This window comes from Tinamus guttatus, unplaced genomic scaffold (assembly GCF_059628265.1).
Source record: "Tinamus guttatus ecotype Peru unplaced genomic scaffold, ASM5962826v1 Tinamus_guttatus_pri_ptg000326l, whole genome shotgun sequence".
NCBI classification, from domain to species: domain Eukaryota; kingdom Metazoa; phylum Chordata; class Aves; order Tinamiformes; family Tinamidae; genus Tinamus; species Tinamus guttatus.
The window spans coordinates 661,375-681,862 of NW_028288860.1; the positions used below are offsets into that span (position 1 = coordinate 661,375).

The 20,488-nt window shown below is 42.2% G+C and overlaps 1 protein-coding gene across 1 annotated transcript; it reads left to right on the forward strand.

Moving 5' to 3' along the window:
• The first annotated feature begins 3,811 nt into the window (after positions 1-3,811).
• On the forward strand, positions 3,812-14,609 carry EIF2S2 (eukaryotic translation initiation factor 2 subunit beta). The gene is made up of 9 exons (XM_088529172.1): positions 3,812-3,949; positions 7,966-8,146; positions 9,019-9,122; positions 10,250-10,385; positions 10,707-10,807; positions 11,274-11,422; positions 12,320-12,376; positions 13,301-13,386; positions 14,138-14,609. Exons 1-9 carry the CDS (start codon positions 3,935-3,937, stop codon positions 14,311-14,313), a joined length of 1,005 nt encoding a protein of 334 aa, XP_088385298.1. The 5' UTR covers positions 3,812-3,934; the 3' UTR covers positions 14,314-14,609.
• The last annotated feature ends 5,879 nt before the right edge of the window (positions 14,610-20,488 follow it).

The window sequence follows — 20,488 nt, forward strand, 5'->3', positions numbered from 1 at the left end:
CGCGTGTCTCCATCCGACAGGGCCAGAGACAGAACTGGTGTTCAGTGATTGCACTTGTGCTTCTCTCTTCCTTGTGCTCTATGTGAAAAGCATCTCCTTGCAGCTACAGAGCCTCAAGGGATGCAGCATGCAAGGATCAAGGAGGAAGATTGTCTGAGAAGTGTGGTCCTCTGCAGCCAGGATGATGCCCACTTTGGTGTTCAAGACAGGATGGGATTTCCCAGCCCTACAGCTAAGAGTGTCTAGGGAGGAAAATAGTCTAGGGAGAAAAATAGTCTATCTTCTGACTCATACAATCATAGAATCGTAGAATCACTATGGCTAGAAAAGAACTTCAACATCATTGAGTCAAACCTTTCAGCACCATGCATGGTAAACCATGTCCTTAAGTGCCTCATCTACATGTTTCCTGCCTGAGTTAGTGTTGCATTTTGGAAAAGGAAGATTCAGGATTCAGGAAGAAAATGGGATCAGTGGGAGTGATGATTGCCATCATCTCCATCACCGTGCTCAGAGGAAACAGCCATCACCCTCAGCAGCAGTACTATGGAGAAGCATCAAACAAGCTGTAAGGAGCTTAAAGAACCATGTCCCTGAGATAACAAGTGCTTTAGGAACAGTACCTTTCCTGGGGGAAACACTTTCAGCAAGCTCTTAAAGATCTTCAGGATTATGGTGTAGGAGGAAACTGGGAAGGCACCTTCCAGAGGATGATGGCCAGAAATAGCCACTAAGTTTATCTTAAGCTCTGATTGCTGCAGATGGAGGAGAAAGTAAATACATCCACTGGTCAGGGGAGTATGCCTCTCAGGAAGGGGCCATGCTTTCAGAGTGGTAGGTTTTGGAAACTAATACTTGATAGTGAGAAGATACATAGCTCTTGTCCTCACCTGAGAAAGCATTTGAAATGTTCTGTGTGCAGAAAACAAAAGAAGATGGAGACTGAAAGGCTGTGAGGGGTAAAACAAGTCAAAGATGGACTAGCAAGAGGACACTGCCCTTGTGGCTTGACTATCTGTTGAGTTCAAGAAAGTGGATGTTGTACATTCTTGTAAGTGGACTTGCATTAAAGCTGACACTGTAACCAATGTGTTTACCCTTTAGAACTGCAGACTTTGACTTGTTTTGCTGAGTCTGATAGTTTTGGTGATTTTCAGCCTTGGCTGATAACTTTCACCCTTGTCTGCTGTCTGTGTTTCTGTCTGAAATAGTTTAGAAGTGACTACCTCATCTAAATCAGCTTAAAAAGTCAACAAGAGATTGAAATGTGTAACTTTGCATTCTCATGCAACTATAGTGCAATGCAATACTCCCTTAATTTTTTTTAGGTCTCTTGAGAATCATCTCCTCTTTAATCCATTTGGCAACATTGCAGAGTCATTTTTGGAGTAGAAGATGGATTTTATTAGGACTAATTATGGCACATTCCACAGTCTCATAAACAATCAGGCTCTGGAAATTATTTTCCAGTACCAGTTCCAAGATTTCCAGAACACTGGTGGACAGTCTGCCTTAAAAGAGAACAAGTAGAGAATCAATTTTATTTTTATAAGATATTATATGTATATATTATTATTACAAGAATGAGACAAGAAACAGCAGATGGATAGGGAAGATAAAATTGGCAGTGAATCTAGCAGGCTAGTAGCCGTCATGCTGCCATGCTTTTTTAAGTACCATAACAACAAAGGAGTAATTTGGTTTTGGACATTGGTTATGAAGTTACTGAGGATTTCACATACTGGGTGGATAAAAACATGGTGAAAGACAGAAAAAAACACGCCCAGGCTGAATGTGCGAGACTGTGGGCTGAGAGAAACCCCCATAATAGGCATTTTGACCAAATGCTGGATCATTTTGGGAAGAACTTTCCTCACTGTATAAACACACTTATTGAAATGCAAATTTGCCTTTTTTTAACAACGTCTGTTTTAAAATCAAACCCACAAGAAGGGATTGGAAACCTCTCCTCAAGACTTTTCAGCTGTTCTCCTTTCTCTACCACCAGGACAATTTCACCATCAGACCTATCAACTGCGGCTTCAGCAGTGACTCTGATCTCTCCCTAGGTCCTCACCATCTGGAGGTCTTCAATTAATTCTTGCAGGCTTCCTCTGTCTGATGGCTCCTCAGACGGGTCCTGTTTGTCTCTGATGCCTCCTTAGAAAACCTTCTTTTTCTATATGGCTATTTTCTTCTCCAAACCTACTCCACCCGTTATCCTAAGGTCACAGACCTGTTTTGTCCACATTTCCCTCAAGGAGCCTTCCTCTCCCTGCTTCATTGTGCTCTTATGCATCAGAATATCTGAAGTCCTAAGAATCCCCTTGCATTTTTCTCCCTTTTGGATGGAAATAGGGATACAATTATCTTTTACAATTATTACAATATATAATTTTACAGTTATTACAATAATACAGTATGCATTTACAATTTAGTGAAAGGCAGTAGTTAAGCCTGCCTGTGCCAGTGAGTTTAAAACCAGCTGTTAACAAGGCTTAATTCATCGCAATCTCTAGACTACACATTTTATAACAAAGTTATTTACTGAGAGCAGAATTCCATGCTATGTATAGACTCAGTACAAAAGAAGTAGAACTTAAAACCTACTTAAAAACTCAATGCTCCTGTAAGTCTCAAATTTTGCTTAGAATTACTCCCTTATTGTGGAGGAATAGACTTCATCTAGCACAGAGGGAGAAGTTTGGCCATCACCTAATTGTACTCAGAGTGAAATTCTTGCTTTTGCCCTGTTTTCCGCAACTGCATAACACATCCTGGGAATAGTTCTACTTGACATGCTGCATCACACACCTTGTTTTCAATCTTCCAGGATTGTTGCTCACCAACAAACATAAGGTAAAAAGAAAAAGGAATCTGATTTTTATCTCTGTGTATGTGCAACCTCTTTAACTCAAATTGTGCTTTCCGTACCAAAAATCGTGTAGGGCCTTTTCCCCCCAGCATTGGATCAAAGATACAAGTTCCAACTATTCTTGGACAACTGTTGTCATTGGCAACAACTAATTACAACGTACTAGCCAGTGCTCTAAGTTTCTGGAACCTATTTATTTCACAGGAAGAGTAAAAGCAGGAATAGCACTGGAAAATGCTGCCGCCTGAATAGTCTTTCAGCAGAGGAAGGGGAAAAAATCAATGTAATTGGATCTCCCACGTGTCCCTTTGATGTTTCAGCATCTGCAGCCAAGAGCTTCAAAGGCAGCATCTCCACCTTTCTTCTGGGGCCATACTACTGAGCACTGTTTTTCACTTTAAAATCAGGTTGTAATTCTAGCATAGCAGTTTTAGTGGTTTTTACCAGCTTTTCTTCTGACATTTTCCAAGTATTATGTATGCACACAGCTTTATTTTATGTATTACCCACTAGGCTCCCTGAGTGGTGGAAATTTCAGCGTTTAATTAATCAGCCAAGCAACAAGCAAAGCTGCTGCAGCACATGGTGACTCTTATTCTAGGATATTAACAGAAATGTCACATATGAGATATATGGGGTAATCATACGGCTTTATTGGGCATCTCTACGTTATCCGAGGTACCATCTCCAAGTATGGATGCCTCATTTAAAATACATGGATATATGCGTAAGATGCTGAAAACAAGAGCGAAACCAAAAAGTGACCGGGAGACGCGCCCCCGCCTCAGCCCGGCCCGGCCCGGCCCGGCCCGCCACACGCCGCGCGCCGCCGCAACGCGCAGGCGCAGCGCGGGGCACTACAACTCCCGAGAGGCCGCGCGGCGGGCGGCGCATGCGCGCGGCGGCCCGGGCGGCTGCGCAGCGGCAGCGCGGCGCAGCGGGGGAGGGGCGCGCTGGGCGCTGATGCAAGAGGCGAGTGCGGCGGTCGTGGGCAACGGCTGAGCCGAGAGGGACCCTGCGCTTCATCCGCTGCTCTGCGCCGCCCGCCCGCCCGCAGCCATGTCGGGCGACGAGGTGAGGCCCGGCCCTGCCGCCACCAGCGCTGAGGAGGAGCCGGCCTCGAGCCCGCGCTGCCGCCATGCGGGAGAGCCGGGCCTGAGGCCTGCGCCGGGCGCGGCCTGCGCCGGGCCGCGCCGGGCGGGCGATGGCGCCGGCCCCGCCGCTCCTTCGAGGCGGCTCCCGCGGCCCGGAGCAGGGGCTGCGACGCCCCTGGTGCGGCGGGGAGGCCGGGCCGGCTGCCGCCTCGCCGGGGGCCGCGGGCTCGCGGGAGGCCTGGAGGCGGCCGGAGCCCCCGGGCACTGCCCAGCTGGGGGGGGAAGGGGCCCCCCCCCGCCCGCCGCCGTTCGGGCTCTAAAACGATATTTAGCATCCGGGCTGCTCTCTTGCCGCTCTCCCTTTGGGGACCTTCCTTATCTCTTTCCAGCGAAGTAGCAGCATTGTTACAAACGAGAACTTCACATTTTCCAGATCCCGATGGTTTTAGCCCAGGGCAGTTCCAGGAAAGATGCATCCATCTCTAAGAAACTGTTCTGTAGCATTTGGAAATGTTGTATCTTGGTGCTTTTGCTAACTTTGTTTCAGCTGCTTTTGTGAGGAGCAGGAATGTACTGCATATATGAGGGGCCCTTGGCAGATGATGCAGCCTGTGGAAAGCTGTATTGGCTGAAGTCCATGAGATGGCTGCGTTTGGTCTTGTATCGTCTTTCCGGTGTTGCTTAAAATACCTGTGTGATTCTTAGCTTTTCCTTCTGACCAAAGCCTGACTGTTCGAGCCGTGGAACAGGAAATTTTATATATATATATATATATATATATATATATATATATATATATATATATATATCTTCTACATGGTAAATAAGAAACTGTGATTCCAAATTATTTCAAGGGTAGCTGAGACATAGCTTTTCAAGTGCTTAAACTCTTAGGAGGAACACAGTACATTTGGATGCCAGTTGCTCCATATAGAACTGCAGTTCTGACAGCTGGAGCGTACTCTGCTTCGAGAACAGAGGGCCCAACAATACTTGCATCAAATAATCAGACCATAGAGCATTTAGTCTGGAATTTACCTCTCTGGAATCTGTTAAGTGCCATTAAAGCATTTTTTTTTCCTGTGTAATGCATCTGTTCTGACATGAGATCATGATGAGATCACGGTTATGTCATATCAAAGTTACCTCTGGCTTGCTTTATCAGGCAGACTGACAGAACAGAATTGGTAGCAGATAGGATTTTTGAAATGTCGCTGTTAAATCCTCCAGAAATGGGAGTGCATAAGACTCAGTGCACATGTTTCCATGTTGGAACCAAATGGTCTCTTATTGATGCTAAAATCATGTAGTGGACTAGGTGTAGACTAATCTTGAAGATCTTGTACTGTACCTGTAGACAAGGCAGAGCAGTGTACGGATACCTGGACTAACTTTATCAGTGCAGAGGTGTGTGCTTAGTAGACGTGCGTGTGTTTATCCAAGCCAGTGAATTATGATTAATTTGTGACCTGTGCTGTGCCCAGCCTACACCACTCTCCCAGCAGTTTAAAGTAGCAGTGTCTTCCGTCTTAGCAGTTGTGTTTGGACTACAAAGCTTTGTGAGTTTTTGTTTTTCCCTGTTGTCTTCCACTTTTTGGTTTCCCTAAATGTATTATCACTTCTGTGCAGGGGAACCACAGGTTTTATTTGTTTGGCCTGTGGGCTATAGTCCCCTCATCAGAGGGCTGGCATTTTTTCCATTCTTAAATGATGTCATCGTGTTTCCATCCATCAAATGTTATACTGAATGGAGAAAAGGAATAATTAAGTTTCTTAAGTGATTCTCTGAGAAAGACAAAACTTGGCATAGCCTGGTTGTCACGTTAGTTAGTTAATGTCATGATTTGTTAAGCCGTGTGACTTGAGGCCTAGTTTTCCATGAAGCTTGTCGTGAACAAAATAGTTTAGGCACAGACGCCCCTCTAGGGTTGCAGAGCTCTCGTGTTCCACTCCTCAAGGGCAGGTAGCTTTTGTAGAAGCTTGGCTTGACCTGACTGGGTGGGTATGGCACCTATTAAGCGGTTGGATAGGCCATGGGGGTGCAAGGCCAATGGTCCCAGTGGCTTTGTAGTTGGTAATTTAAGCATTAAAACTACCCCTAGAGTTCAGAAGTCATCTTTGGGTGTTGACTTCAGTTTAGGGTATTACTGCAAAAAACATACTGTATTGTAAACACAAGTGTTTTATGGCAGTTCAGGACGAAGGATGTCATCTTCCTTGAAGAAAGAAGAGTGATTTAGGGGAGGTGGCAGTTCTTTCTTGGAAGTTATTGCACCTGATCTAAATGTCATCTTATGTTTAAACACGCAAGAAGGTGTAAGAGGTAACTCTTTGGAGCTTTGCAAAGCTTCCTCATTGAAATGAGTCATAACTTTGAAACTGGTATTCTCAGGCTCGCTTCCAAAGCTGTGCACTGCTGCCTGTGCAGCAGCTTTCAGCCGCTTTCATCAGACAAAGAGGAAGCCAGAAGACAGTATAACCGGTTGTACACAGTCTTTGATTACTGTGTATGACAAGAATGTAATTCACACACGTATCTAAGTACTGGAGGAAGCCAGCTGACAGAACTTCTTGAACATCCTCCTAGCCCAGTGTGTGTAATTAAAGACGTGCTTTAGCAGTTTGAAAACCTTGGGTTTCGGTATTGCATGTTGGAAACACTTTTACCATGCTGTGCTTCAAACATTCATATATGCAATTTACTGCCTTTCAGTGGCTTAGTTTAGACCTTTTACTAAATATGCGAGTTGCAGAATACTGCAAGAAAATCACACACATCACACACAGGAGAGTGTTAAGTCTGAGAAAAAGATTGTTTCATGGAGAGAAAAAAAAAAAAAGGGATTTAAGAAAACAGGCAATTGAAGGGTTGGTCATTTGATGGAGTGATGATATTCTTATGTGTCAGAGTGTTCAAAATGTTGAATTTTAACTCTCTGTAGGAACTGTAGGAAGTTTCTCATATATAAAAAGATGAATGGAAGAAGAGTTTTATTATGTGTCTAATTTGATGTGTTAAATATATACTATGATATGAAAATATGCCAGGTGGATGTAGCAAACTGAGACCAGAATTACTACTCTGGTGAAGGGGCAAAGAATGCCACTTCGGGCAAAAAGTGATACTGTGTTGGAAAACAGAAGAACTCTTTTGTTAATTATCTCCAGTGTTCAAATGATGAAGTTAAAAATGATTCTTGACACACAGACTCCTCACAGACTAGGTGAATTAAGCTCCTTTGGCTAAGGAAATCCATAACAACTTTTGATGGGTTGTTTGGTCTCTGAGCTTTGTTTGGAAAAAAGGGATCTTCTCTACTTTATGGTGTTGAGAATTGATACTGGTCTGTCTGTATCACCAGCTGCTTCTAAGCTTTCCTAGTCCAGAATGTTCTTGTCAAGAGTAGTTTGTATATCTTGCCTCCCTTTGCTAAAACTGGAAATGAATGGCACTTAGAAATGGAAGTACCAAGAACTAGCATATAATTAAATTTTGAGTGTGTTAATCTTTTGTGATGCCGAGAGGGTCAGGCAATTCCTTCAAATAGCCTTTCTTTAAATGTTGAATTCATAGTGGTAACAAAAAGGAGGAAGCAGATGATGGCTGGTCTGTCACAGACTTGCAGCTCTTAATATATTTTCACATGAACTGCTAATCAGACAGCAGGAAGCTTGAAATCTTGACTGTTGTAGAAAAAGCAGCAGAATCTCTCAACTTCTAAGCAGTGTGCAAATCTTCTTAATGTTGTAATTTGTCACATTAGTTATGCCTTGGATCAAAATTTGTGATGTTTTTGAAGAAGCATACGTAATTACTGTTTTGAGTTGAGTCAGCTGGCTTGTATTACACTGCCACAGGTTTAGAAAAGCACGTAGTCGAGATTGGAGTCACAAAACAGTTCTGTTAACTGAAGGAATGTGGAGAGAAACTTAAAGGTATTCTAAATATTGTGGTAGGTGATTATTCTGTTGCTAATGAACATTTCACTCTTACAGATGATTTTCGATCCTACCATGAGCAAGAAGAAGAAGAAAAAGAAGAAGCCCTTCATGCTGGATGAAGAAGCAGGTGATCCACAAGCAGAAGAGACGCAGCAATCGGAAACAAAAGAAGTTGAACCAGAGCCCGCAGAGGACAAGGATGTGGAAGCAGATGAAGAAGACAGCAGGAAGAAAGGTAAAGTAAATCCCTGTAGATAGACTGCCAAAAGTAGTCCTGTATTCTGGGGTCAGAAGCCTCATTTCAAGAATTTGCCATCGTAATGTATAATGCTGTCTCCCTAACTTCTTGAGGGACTCTGCATGTATGAAGGCATATTTTCCTTCTGCTGGATAAAATGTTCAGAAACATACAACACGCTACTGTTAGCTTGCATAGATTCTGCTTTCTTAACTAAAATGGAATCTTTTGCCTGAGACAATAGAATCCCTAAAACTGTAAGACAAGGTTTTAAGTCTTCCGGATACAGTTGTTGCCATAATAGTAAGAAGTGTGATTAACAGAGTGTTTGGTTTTTGAACAGTTGTGAATGCCATAATCGCTAGTATTCTTCAAAAATCTTTCAAAAAATAAGCTTTTATAGTGTATATAAACATGTGCATGAACATGTGTATTGCTTTTTAATTGATGCCAATGCCATGTCACAGTGACCCGGTTAAGGGAATACTGTTAACTTAAATCCAGACTGCAGATAAATTTGGCTACTCCTGTAGACCAAAGAAACTAAACATTCCAACTTTTAGTTTTCTTTTCATTTTTTTTTCCAAGCATCTCTTAGAGATCAAAGCAGCTAGTTTCCCATATACAGGAGCAAGAAAGATAAAGCACTTGAAAATATGTAACTGCTGTAAAATGGTACTGAGGTGTTTTTGGGGTAGAGGGGAATGACCTCTTTGAAGCTTGAAGAATTTTCTGTAGGGCTTAGAGATCACTGCTTATGTCTTACTGTAATGTTTTCATTGCAGACTTCAGATGCAAATTTAAAACTTTAAACTATGAACTGCAGTTATAAATATCAATCCTTCATTTGCCAATGCTTTGCTTTTTAGATACAACAGATGACCTGGATGATCTAAACTTCTTCAATCAAAAGAAAAAGAAGAAGAAAACAAAAAAAATATTTGACATAGATGAAGCAGAAGAAGGTGTAAAGGTCTGTTTACAAAGCTGAGCTATCCTGTCTGTTGCAGAAAACTTTCTTGCTTTCATTTTTCTGGGGACTGGCTGTGCAGAAGTTCTTTGCAGTCTGTGATTATGTCTTGATTCAATGAATAGTTAAACTTATGATTCACTGCATCTTTCATATGTAATACATTCTGTTTAATATGTTGCTTAATATGCTGTTACTGCAGGCTTTTTGCCCAGAAATTTAACTAATATGGAAAAAGAGCAAATAATTTTGTAGTTTGTAATAAGGGCAACAGATAAATTGTCTTTTGAGGTGGGAGAAATAAATGGATGATGTCAGAAGCCATGTGCAAAATTGTCCTTTAAAGGCCAGTGATTCGGGTGAAGGCTATACATTTGCTAAGAAATCCGTTTTTACTCTTGTTTGCTTTAATAAAGGTTGCCTACTGTTCTCAGTGTTCCAGAATGTATACAAGATATTTTTTCTCTTTTCAAATTTTATTCCAAGTTTTGTTTTTGTATGATGATGCCAGTGTAAATGGCAAGCCTAGTAAGCAAGTGGACAGAGAGATGCTGTATGTAAGCCTGTTTTTCAGATTATGGCACTTCAGGAAGAAAATGTCCCCCTGATCTGCCACAGAGGGGCTCTGTGTTTGCTCTGTGTTCTTCACACGTGCAGAAACGTGTTTTCATCCGGGCAGGAACTATGATAACAAATTGCAATGGCTTCAGGCAGGACATCTTTGCTTTGCCTTAGTGTTTCTGCAGTGTAGGGTGTCTTGTTGTTTTATGCCTTTGATTGATGCCTTTAGGCAAGTGCAGCATGACCTTGTATTTGACCAATCAAAAGTTAGACCAGAAGATTTTTATCTGTGTGGACTCAGAAATCATGTAATCTAAAGGAAACAGTATAAGTTTTAATACAAGACTGCTGTGTTATGTGTTAGTCATATGCACCTCATTGCATCTAGAGAACTTAGCATTTAAAAATCTAGCCCTAGTTTAGTCTGCAGTTAAATCTGTTACATTTCAGGATATGGTGGATACTATTAGTATTGATCTAGTGTGAGATGCTATTATTTCTAATGCTTTGCCATAAAGATCTGTGTTTCATGCAAAATTGTAAAATATATTTTTATAATTTTTTTGCAGGATTTAAAAATTGAGGGGGATGTACCGGAGACAGTAGAACCTGAAGATGACCTCGATATCATGCTGGGCAATAAAAAGAAGAAGAGGAAGAATGTAAAGTTTCCAGATGAAGATGAAATAATGGAGAAGGATGAAGGTAAAATTTTACCTTACTCAGTGGAAATGTTGACAACAAAATCTAGTCTGTGCTGTAGGTGAATAATTTCTGTTTGAGTGTCTTTGATTCAAAATTCATTGTGTTATCCATTATTGTATTTATCAGGAAAATATTCTATAGAAGGTATTCTATAGAATTGCCTGTGAGTGCTGATGACCTGTGTAGGCAGACAAACAGGGAAAACTTGTGTCCCTTTGTTAGTGGAATCTTCAGTAGTGTACATTTCAGAAATAGCATAAGCACAAGACTGAAGAAATATTTCTTTTTTTCCTAATGACTCCTAAACAACTTTTTTTACAGCCTTTGAAGATGAAGATAGCAAAAAAGATGACGGAATTTCTTTTAGCCTTCAGTCAGGACCTGCGTGGGCGGGCTCGGAAAGGGACTACACGTATGATGAGGTAATGTTCAGAAGGCTTTCAGAATACTTTCCATGTTAATACGCACCAGCAGTGATAGGCCTTGTGCCTTTATGTCTTATTTCTAATTTAAGATTAAAGGACTTGTAGACAGAAACTCATGAATAGAAAAATGAGAAGTGCATCTTTTATCATGATTTATTTTCATATAGGGAAATATTAGTGATAGTTAAAACAGCCCTGCAGCTCTTGTAGACAGACTGAGATGCTTTTACTTCTAGTAGTAAATCTGGGGAAAAACAGATTTTACCTTTGCATAAGTGTGGTAGGGTGTGGTGTTTTTTTTTTTTTTTTTTTTTTTTTGTATGTGTTCAAAAGCATGGGGTGAAAAGCTAATGGGCCAAGAGAGTTTAATATTCATAATGAACACTGTTTTGAGTTTTTGTCAGAAATGATTGTACTTCATTTGAGAGATGCGACATACTGATATGAACGCTTGTGTTTGCAGTTGCTCAACAGAGTATTTAACATCATGCGGGAAAAGAATCCAGATATGGTAGCTGGAGAAAAAAGAAAATTTGTAATGAAGCCTCCGCAGGTTGTAAGAGTAGGGACCAAGAAAACATCTTTTGTCAACTTTACAGATATCTGCAAATTGTAAGTTTTACAATTCTCAAGGAACAGGGAACAATATCTCCTGTGCTTTTGGCTGTTCTGTTTAGTGCATTTTGAGCAGAGATAAAAACACAAAAGCTATGTGGAACTAGAAGTAAACCGAAAGCTATTTCAATCTGGTTATTCCTTTCCTCTGCATTTTTTGGTGTTAAGATAACTATGAAGTTCTACCACTTTAGCTTTCAAAAGTGATACGATAGCTCTTGAAACTCTGGACTTCATGGATTGAAATTAAATCTAGTGCTATTGCAAGTTAACTTGATTTTCAGGAGGTCTGCGTAGTTGAGTCACCAGTGGTATTTGCTTGCAAGTCTTAGGGTGAGGGGGAATATTTTTGGCTTTTCGTATAATCTTGAGCCTTCAAACAGCAAATACTCCTATACTGCTGCTATTTTGTGAAGTATTGTGAATATTGGCTTTTATTTCTGTTTGCTGCAATACTTTCTGTAAAAATTATCTAATCTCAATTATTTCTAGAGTAGGCAGTTTTGTTCTGTGAGCACTTCTGGGATTGCAACATCTGATTTGTTTCATAAGTGTGTCAGTCATGTTAAAATTGTACTGAGGATCTGATTAGCTTACTAAAATATTTAGTGGTAGCTTTTTGCAAGGATGGGGTGTGTATGTCTAGTAGGAGTAGCAAAATCTCAAGTATAGAACTTAGCAATCACAATAGTTATTGAACGTTATTCTTTTTTTTGTAAGCTATTTCACCTTTTTGTGTCCTGAGTAATATCTGCCCATGCTCTCTGGTGCAGGCCCTTTTGGGTTGCTCCCATACAAACTCGGTAATTTAAGATCACTTTAGCCTGCCATTCCTGTAGAAATATCAGATTTCTCTGAAGGGGAATGTTAAAGATATCTCTACTTTATTTTTAGATTACATCGTCAGCCAAAACATCTCCTGGCATTTTTGTTGGCAGAATTGGGTACAAGGTAAGGCACATGGGAGTCCCACGTGAGTGCATATAGGGAACGATGGCCATGTGGTTGACATTGCCTAATCAAAAAGAAGATTCCCGGTTTTAGATGCCTAAAATTTTGGCTTCCTTGCACACACCTGCTGTGCTGCATAATTCAAGAGAGTGCATATCAGGGAAGAGGTGCAGATACAACATATAAAGTCCTTGGGGAATGGTTTGGATAAGTTTTTGGATTCCCTATCTGAGACTTTTTTCAAATATGTTCTGCTAGCAGAGCTGCTAGTCCCACACAGAAAGGGATGGCTGTGGCTTGTATCATCCTAAGACGCTGTTTGATGGATAAGGGGAGGGAAATGCTCAACTGCCTAATGGCAAGTCTGAGGGTCTGTGGCTGGTTTTCTGTCCAAGGCTGCTGTTAAGTATGCCTGTCTTGGCAAAAACACTCGGTTGCTTTCACATGACTTTAGCCATAGACTTCATAGTGTGTGTTTCAGAGTCCATTTCTCAAGTGTTGCCTAATGGGTGAGTGCCCATTGTTTGAGTATTGAATTGTCTTCAGCTTGATACAAGTTAAAAAATTACAAACTATCTTGTATCAGAATGGCTAGAAAAGGGTCTTGTTACACTTCACTAGAGAGTTGTCTTAGTCACTGTTGCGAGTGAAATCAGTGCAAATTCCCCATTCTGTAAACTTCTTTTGATTGCCAGGTATTGTGCATGAGTTAGGTATTGGTGTACAAAGGATGTTGTTTGGGCAAAACTTTGTACAGGTTTTCAGATGTCTTCAGAATATTTCAGATTTTTTTTCCACAAAGTAATTTTGGCTGATGTTTGCTTTGAAGAGTGCATCAGTTAACTTGCTTCATGGTTTTGATCCTTTTTAAAATAACTCTGTCTCCTGCAAATCCAATATTTCATTCATTTTCTTTTAAATTAGTGGTTCCATAGATGGTAACAACCAACTTGTAATCAAAGGAAGATTCCAGCAAAAACAGATAGAAAATGTGTTGAGAAGATATATCAGTAAGTATAATTTCCCTTTTTCACTACAGATTTCTCCCAGACCCATTCGCAATAACGTGTGGGCCATGTTTTGCCCATCTGCCACACTGTGAGTGTGTTGTGGAAGCCTTGTGCTGAATAGCTACAACTATGCTCCTGTTTTATAATGGAATAATGGAAGTAAGGCTACTTAGCTTGTTATAGTAAGCAAACAAGACTTGCTCTGCCTGGCACTGTGACATACCAAGGAAGCTAGTGAGTGTTTGAGCCTTTCTTGTTTTCATCTGGCTTTCATTTCATTGCTTTGGGGAAGAATATTAAAAATAACAGTAGCTGTAACTTTTTTAAAGTTGCAGTGCTTGTTAATTAACAGATGCAGAAGACTTGAAGTCCTTTGACTAGCAGGACACACTCTGCAACTTGTGTATAACAAAAAATGATGCTTCCGACAATGTGGCTTTACAAGAGCTGCTGGCATCTGAGAATGCAGCTTTTGCTCTTTCAGCAGAGAAAGACATGGAAAGCCAGGCTTACCAGGTTATTATTTTTGGAAACATTGATGTCAGTGCAGAAAGTATCAGTAAAAACTTTGCGAGCTGGGGGAATTTTTAGGTTCCCCTAACCTGTTTTTTCCATGCTAAGCCACTTACAAATTATTAGATGCATTTGAATGGGCTTTCAAGACAGGTGTTACACTAAAAGCTGAAGAAGTGGTGATTTGTTTGCTGACAATGCATTATCTTTTAATTACTACTTAATTCCTTTTCTGCAGAGGAGTATGTCACCTGTCATACGTGTCGGTCACCAGACACCATTCTACAGAAGGACACCAGATTATATTTCTTGCAGTGTGAGACCTGCCACTCTCGCTGCTCCGTCGCCAGCATCAAAACTGGTTTCCAGGCTGTCACAGGCAAGAGAGCACAGCTCCGTGCCAAAGCTAACTAGTTTGCTAATCAACACTGGATTTTGCAAAGTGTTCTGGGGAGATATGGCTGGACAGGTTTACAATCGGAATGGATTTACCATTGTATTAAAACAAGATTGTAAAAACTACGAGAAATTTGGCTTTTGATTGGTTGGTCTGTGAAATCCTTGCAAGATGCAGATCCTCAAGCTGTTCACATACATTTGCTCATTGAATATGCTTTACCAACTATAAGGAACGTGATGGAAAAGGAGGTGCTTTTTAATCCTTTGAGACTTCTGTAAAACACGAGATAAATTAAAGATACTATGACAGTGAGTTTCTTTTGATTTGGATTTTTCCTTCAATTTCCTCTTTTAACAGTTCATGGGAATGGTTGGTGTGTTGTTCTGCAGATCATGCAATTGAACTATGTCCAAAGACCCAGAATAAGGTTTAAGATAAAGGTTATTTTACTTTTGCATAACAAGCTTATTTTAGGGAGGTTATCACTAGATGGAGAAACTGGTTACATACCAGGGATATCATACAACATGAGAACTGCTTGTGCTTCTTTAGCCACATTAATACAAAAAACCTTTTGCACAGAAATTGACTTCAGGACATATTGACACTGCTTAATTATGGAGAATATAACTGGAGTAATTTAGACACCATACGGATGCTGAATTTCAACATAGAATTAATAAACTATATTGTAGGTTTGCATAGCATCATCCGACTAAATTTTGTGAATTTTAGAGAAACTTTTCTTAAGTCCTGCACTCCTTACCATTTTTAAAAAAGAATTAATGAAATGCAGCAAAAAATAAAAAGGATATAGGCAACATCATTGTGTGGTGGCTCTAATGCACTGTCATGTATCAGTCTTGAATTTGCAGAAGATACTGCCAAGTAGTTTGAGTTTCAGATCAACACATTGATGCTTCTTGATACAAAACCTGCACTTCTTTCCACGGTCAGTCAGTATCGATAGTGTATGGGGATACACATAGTGCTGTCCTAACTAGCCTTGCAAATGCTGTAGCTGTAGCAAAACTCCTGCTGAGTACGCAGATGGGCTTGGGGATTGTCCTCCCACTACACTACTATAGCAGGCAAAAGAAGAAAGTTTTAATTTGATCAGTTTCTAAAACATAACAGGGTCAGCATAAGGTGTAATAATAACTCAGGAACCCTGGTGCCAATCCCTTCAGAGTAACCTACTCCCAGGAGAAACTGGTGGTCATTCTAAGGTCAGTTCATCTGATACCAGAAACTGCAGGGTTTCTATTGAATTCTGATCTTTCTTTGTATGTATGTTAATAGAGAACATGGTTTTGCTGGGAAGTCACTTACTTGCTATTTGAAAACTTGACAGCACTATAAGGTTAAAGTCAAGGTTTTATAGTTGATTTCTTTAAAGCATTTGGAATTTCAAGTGAGCTATAACAAATGTTGGATGTATCTTTTAAGTGAATAAAGCCAGGATCAGTGCCTCTTGTAACATTATTGTGGCATCCTTGTTTTTTCCTTTAGCAGATAGAGCAAGGACTTTTGTAGGAAGTGCTGGTAGTGTCTGGGAGCTAACAAAGAGCACCCTGATACAGATGGATTGATTTTCTCTGCATTGCCACATCCAAGAGTTTTCTTGCATTTTAAGAAACGGCTCTAAGCTACTGCAGTCTGCTCGTTTCCAGCAGTGAAGGTATAACACATCTTTTAACCCAGGCCCACAGCTGAGTCTCTTGAGGGGTGTTTGTCACTGGAACTCTAGAAGCTGTAAAGGAGGAGATAACTCACCTCCCCATGTAAGATAACTCACCTCAGCCAGGTAAATGCTTTTATCTCCATATCATAGATGTGGGATTGGAACATCAGAGTTGGGTGACATTGTTCAGTCACCTGAATAATTGCTGCACCAAAATGAGATCCAGCTCTCTGGTCCACTCTAGAAACTGAGATAAGGTGCCTTCAGGGTGGTTAGGGCTGCGTTCTGCAGAAATAATGCTTACATTCCTATGGTGAAATCCAGTGGGACTAAGCTCTTTGTGGAAACTTCTGGCCACAGCAAAGATTTAGTTGAAGCAGTATTCATTTTTAAAACTGGATTTAAAAAAAAAAAAAAAAAGGGTGAGGAAAAAGAATTTAAGATTCCACTGAGAGGGGGAGGTTTCTGGTTTACTGCGTGAGTTACCAGGTCTTGTTCTCAAGTCACATATAGTTTATCTTACACCCTGTAGTTTGTGTCAGTTATAGGCATACCTGACAGGTAACTTGGTCCTTGAAGAGCATGACGCTCACTGCTAGGTTCACTAGAACTTGCCCGTAGTGCTTAGGTAATGTTTCTCCGGCTGTCTGAGCTCAGCCCCTCTTCTCAGGCCTAGCTCGTGAGAACAAATTAAAGGCAGAGGTTTAACAGAAAAGGGAAGCTGTGGAGGAATTATCGGTTCAGTTTCCATCTGTGAGGGCAACAACCTGTGAAGTCACACTGGCTTCCAAAATAATTGTTTGCTTCTCTATTTTTAAATTATTTTCACCATAGTGAAGGTTAGTCCTGTGTTGTTAGAGCAGCAGGTCATGGCTCAGGCTGAGTATAATCTTCTGTAGCTTCCTACTGGACTGCAGTTCTGGCCAACGGCTCCTTGCAATGTGCTTGCACCCCAGCTACTCCAGTGCAAATACTTCTCCCAAGAACCTTGTTCCACTTCCAGGTGCCCATTTGTCACTGCCAGGAAAGGCTCTTCTCAAATGGCTCTGCTTTGGGCTAGTGGCTAAAGTTATTTTTGGATAAACCAAAAATCAGGTTATATGGCAGGGAAGAGAGCATGACTTTCCATATACCACTGAATACAGTACTTTGATAAGAGAATATTAGAGGCTGGAGGGGGTTATCATCGGGGAAGCAGGTGATAAGGTAGGCCATGGCCTGTCATGCCACTCACAGCAGCCTAACTCCATAGCCTGTGTAGGGCACCCTAAGCCTGGAGAGGCTAAATGGCAACATATGAGAACCTCTGTAGTCCCACATAGTTGAGTTGCAGTTGCCCCAACTAGATTGAGAGGCACATCAGGAACCCAACTCAAATGCTTCTGTGTAAACACATGCAGCAGGAATAAACACATGCAGGGGAATAAACTAGCGGAATTGGAGATGTGTGTGTGATTGTAGGGCCATGATCTCATTGCAATTACTGAGACATGGTGGGGCAGCCCTCATGACTGGAATGTGGCCATGGGTGGCTTTAGGCTTTTCGGGAAGGACAGGCCAGGAAGGCGAGGTGGCGGAGTTGCAACTGGAATGTATAGAGCTCAGCGTAGGGGAGGACGAAGCGCGGGTCGAGAGCGCTTCATCCCTCTCACAATCCTGCGAGGAGGAAGCTGGACAAGAAGTAGGATTGCAACCCTGGACTTTAAGAGAGCTAACTTTGACCTCTCCAGGGAGCTCCTTGGAGGAAGGCCCTGGGCAGGGGTCCTAGAAGGAAAGGGGGTCCAGGAGAGTTGGCTACTATTCAAGCACCACTTTCTCCAAGCTCAGATCGGTGCACTCCTATAAGAAAGAAGTCGAGCAAGGTGGGCAGGAGAGCTGTGTGGATGGGCAAGGAGATGTTGGGGAAACTTAATGAGAAAAAGCACGTACATGATGTGGAAGAAGGCCCAGGCCACATGAGAAGAATATAGGAACATTGTCGGAGAATGCAACAAGGAAGACCAAGGCCCGTTTGGAAGTAGAGTTAGCGAGAGATGTCAGGGGCAACATGAAGGGCTTCTACAAATGCATCAGCAGCAAGAGGAAGGCCAGGGAAAATGTTGGTCCACTGCTGAATGGGGAGGGTGCCCTGGTGATGAAGGATGCAGAGAAGGCAGAGTTATGAAATGCCTTCTTTGCTTCTGTCTTTACTGCTAAGGCCAGTCCCCATGAACTACAGAGCCTGGATATAAGAGAGATAACCAGGACAGAGGAAGACTTTCCACTGGTCGAGGAGGATTGCGTTAGGGATTATTTAGGCAAACTGGACACCCCTAAATCTATGGGCCCAGATGGAATGCACCCAAAAGTGCTGAGGGAACTGGCAGGGGTTATTGCTCAGCCGCTCTCCATCATCTTTGAGAGGTCATGGAGAGTGGGGGAAGTGCCAGAGGACCGGAAGAAAGCCAGCATCACTCCAGTCTTCAAAAAGGTCAAGAAGGGGGACCTGGGAAACTACAGGCCAGTGAGCCTCACCTCTGTCCCTGGAAAGGTGATGGAGCAGCTCATCCTAGAAGCCATCTCTAGGCATGTCAAGGAAAGGAAGGTGATCAGGAGTAGTCAGTATGGATTCACCAAGAGGAAGTTGTGTTTGATGAGCCTAATAGCCTTTTACGATGGGGTGACTGGCTGGCTGGATGATGGGAAAGCCGTGGATGTGGCCTACCTTGACTTCAGCAAGGCTTTCAACACAGTCTCCCATAACATCCTCATAGGAAAGCTTAGGAAGTGTGGACTGTGAAGTGGATTGAGAACTGTCTGAATGGCAGAGCCCAGAGGGTAGTGATAAATGGGGCCAAGTCTGGCTGGAGGCCTGTGGCCAGTGGTGTCCCCCAGGGGTAAGTACTGGGCCCAGTGCTCTTCAACTTGTTCATCAATGACTTGGACAAGGGCACAGAGTGCCCCCTCAGCAAGTTTGCAGATGACACCAAACTGGGAGGAGTGGCTGACACTTCCGAGGGCTGTGCTGCCATTCAGAGAGACCTGGATGGATTGGAGAGCTGGGCAGAGAGGAACCTCATGAGGTTCAACAAGGACAAGTGCAGGGTCTTGTACCTGGGAAGGAATAACCCCAGGCACCAGGACAGATTAGGGGTTGACCTGCTGGAAAGCAGCTCTGCAGAGAGGGATTTGAGTGTCCTGGTTGATAACAGGTTAAGCATGAGGCAGCAATGTTCCCTCGTGGCCAAGAAGGCCAATGGGATCCTGGCTGCATCAGGAGGAGCGTTGCCAGCAGGTCGAGGGAGGTGATCCTCCCCCTCTACTCAGCTCTGGTGAGGCCGCACCTGGAGTATTGGGTGCAGTTCTGGGTTCCCCAGTGCAAGAAGGACATTGAGCTCCTAGAGAGTGTCCAACGGAGAGCCACAAAGATGGTTAAGGGACTGGAGCATTTGTCATATGAGGAAAGACTAAGTGAGCTGGACCTGTTTACCCTGGAGGAAGGAAGGCTGAGAGGAGATTTGATCAACATGTACAAGTAGCTGAGGGGAGGATGTAGGGAGGATGGGGCCAGGCTCTTCTCTGTGGTGGCCAGCGACAGGATGAGGGGTAATGGGTGTAAGTTGAAACACAGGAAGTTCCACCTCCGTATGAGGAAGAGCTTCTTTCCTGTGAGGGTGCCAGAGCCCTGGCACAGGCTGCCCAGAGAGGTTGTGGAGTCTCCTTCTCTGGAGATCTTCAAACCCGCCTGGATGCCACCCTGTGCTCTGGGTGTCCCTGCTGCAGCAGGGGGGTTTGGACTAGGTGATCTCTAGAGGTCTCTTCCAACCTTGGGCATTCTCTGATTCTGTAATTCTGTGATATAAGTGTGTATACACCTTTATATATGTAAGCATAATTTTATATGTATTTGTTTGGACCTGATCTATTAGCTTTGTAGTCTCCATCTCAAACTCTAGGCAGCAAATCAGACATAGATACTTTCATTGACCCTGGAAGAATGTCACCGCTACGTAGACTGGAGGAATTTGATTTTCTTTGCAGGAAGAAAACACTTTGTCATTTCCTTACTCCTTGGCATGCCAGATCAGGCTCAGCAGTTGCTGTGTAAGCTTGCTGTTCTTCCCTTTTCCTTTCTGCCTATTGTAAACAGCTACATACTTCTAAAACCCATCAGTAATAACTTCACATCAGTGATATTTGTCATTTTTCTGATGTTTATCCAGAAGAAATGTGTGGTCATTTCCTTAGTCAGCCTGTTGTATCTTCCATAGTGAGAGTGTATGGGGTCTGGCTTTGGATTTTCTAGCATAAAAGCAGCTTCCTTTAAAGTTTAAAATTTTCTCCAGCACTGAATTAGCTTGTATCTGCTCTAAAAAGCAAATGATAAAGACCTGTGGACTCTTTCAGACTCTGTTGAAGGTCTATCAACTCTGAAGTAGGAGAGGAGAAAAATGTTTCTGTAACAGCTGAGAAAAATAATGTTGATGATTACAGCTGTGACATAATTTCTACAATAGGCTGGAAGC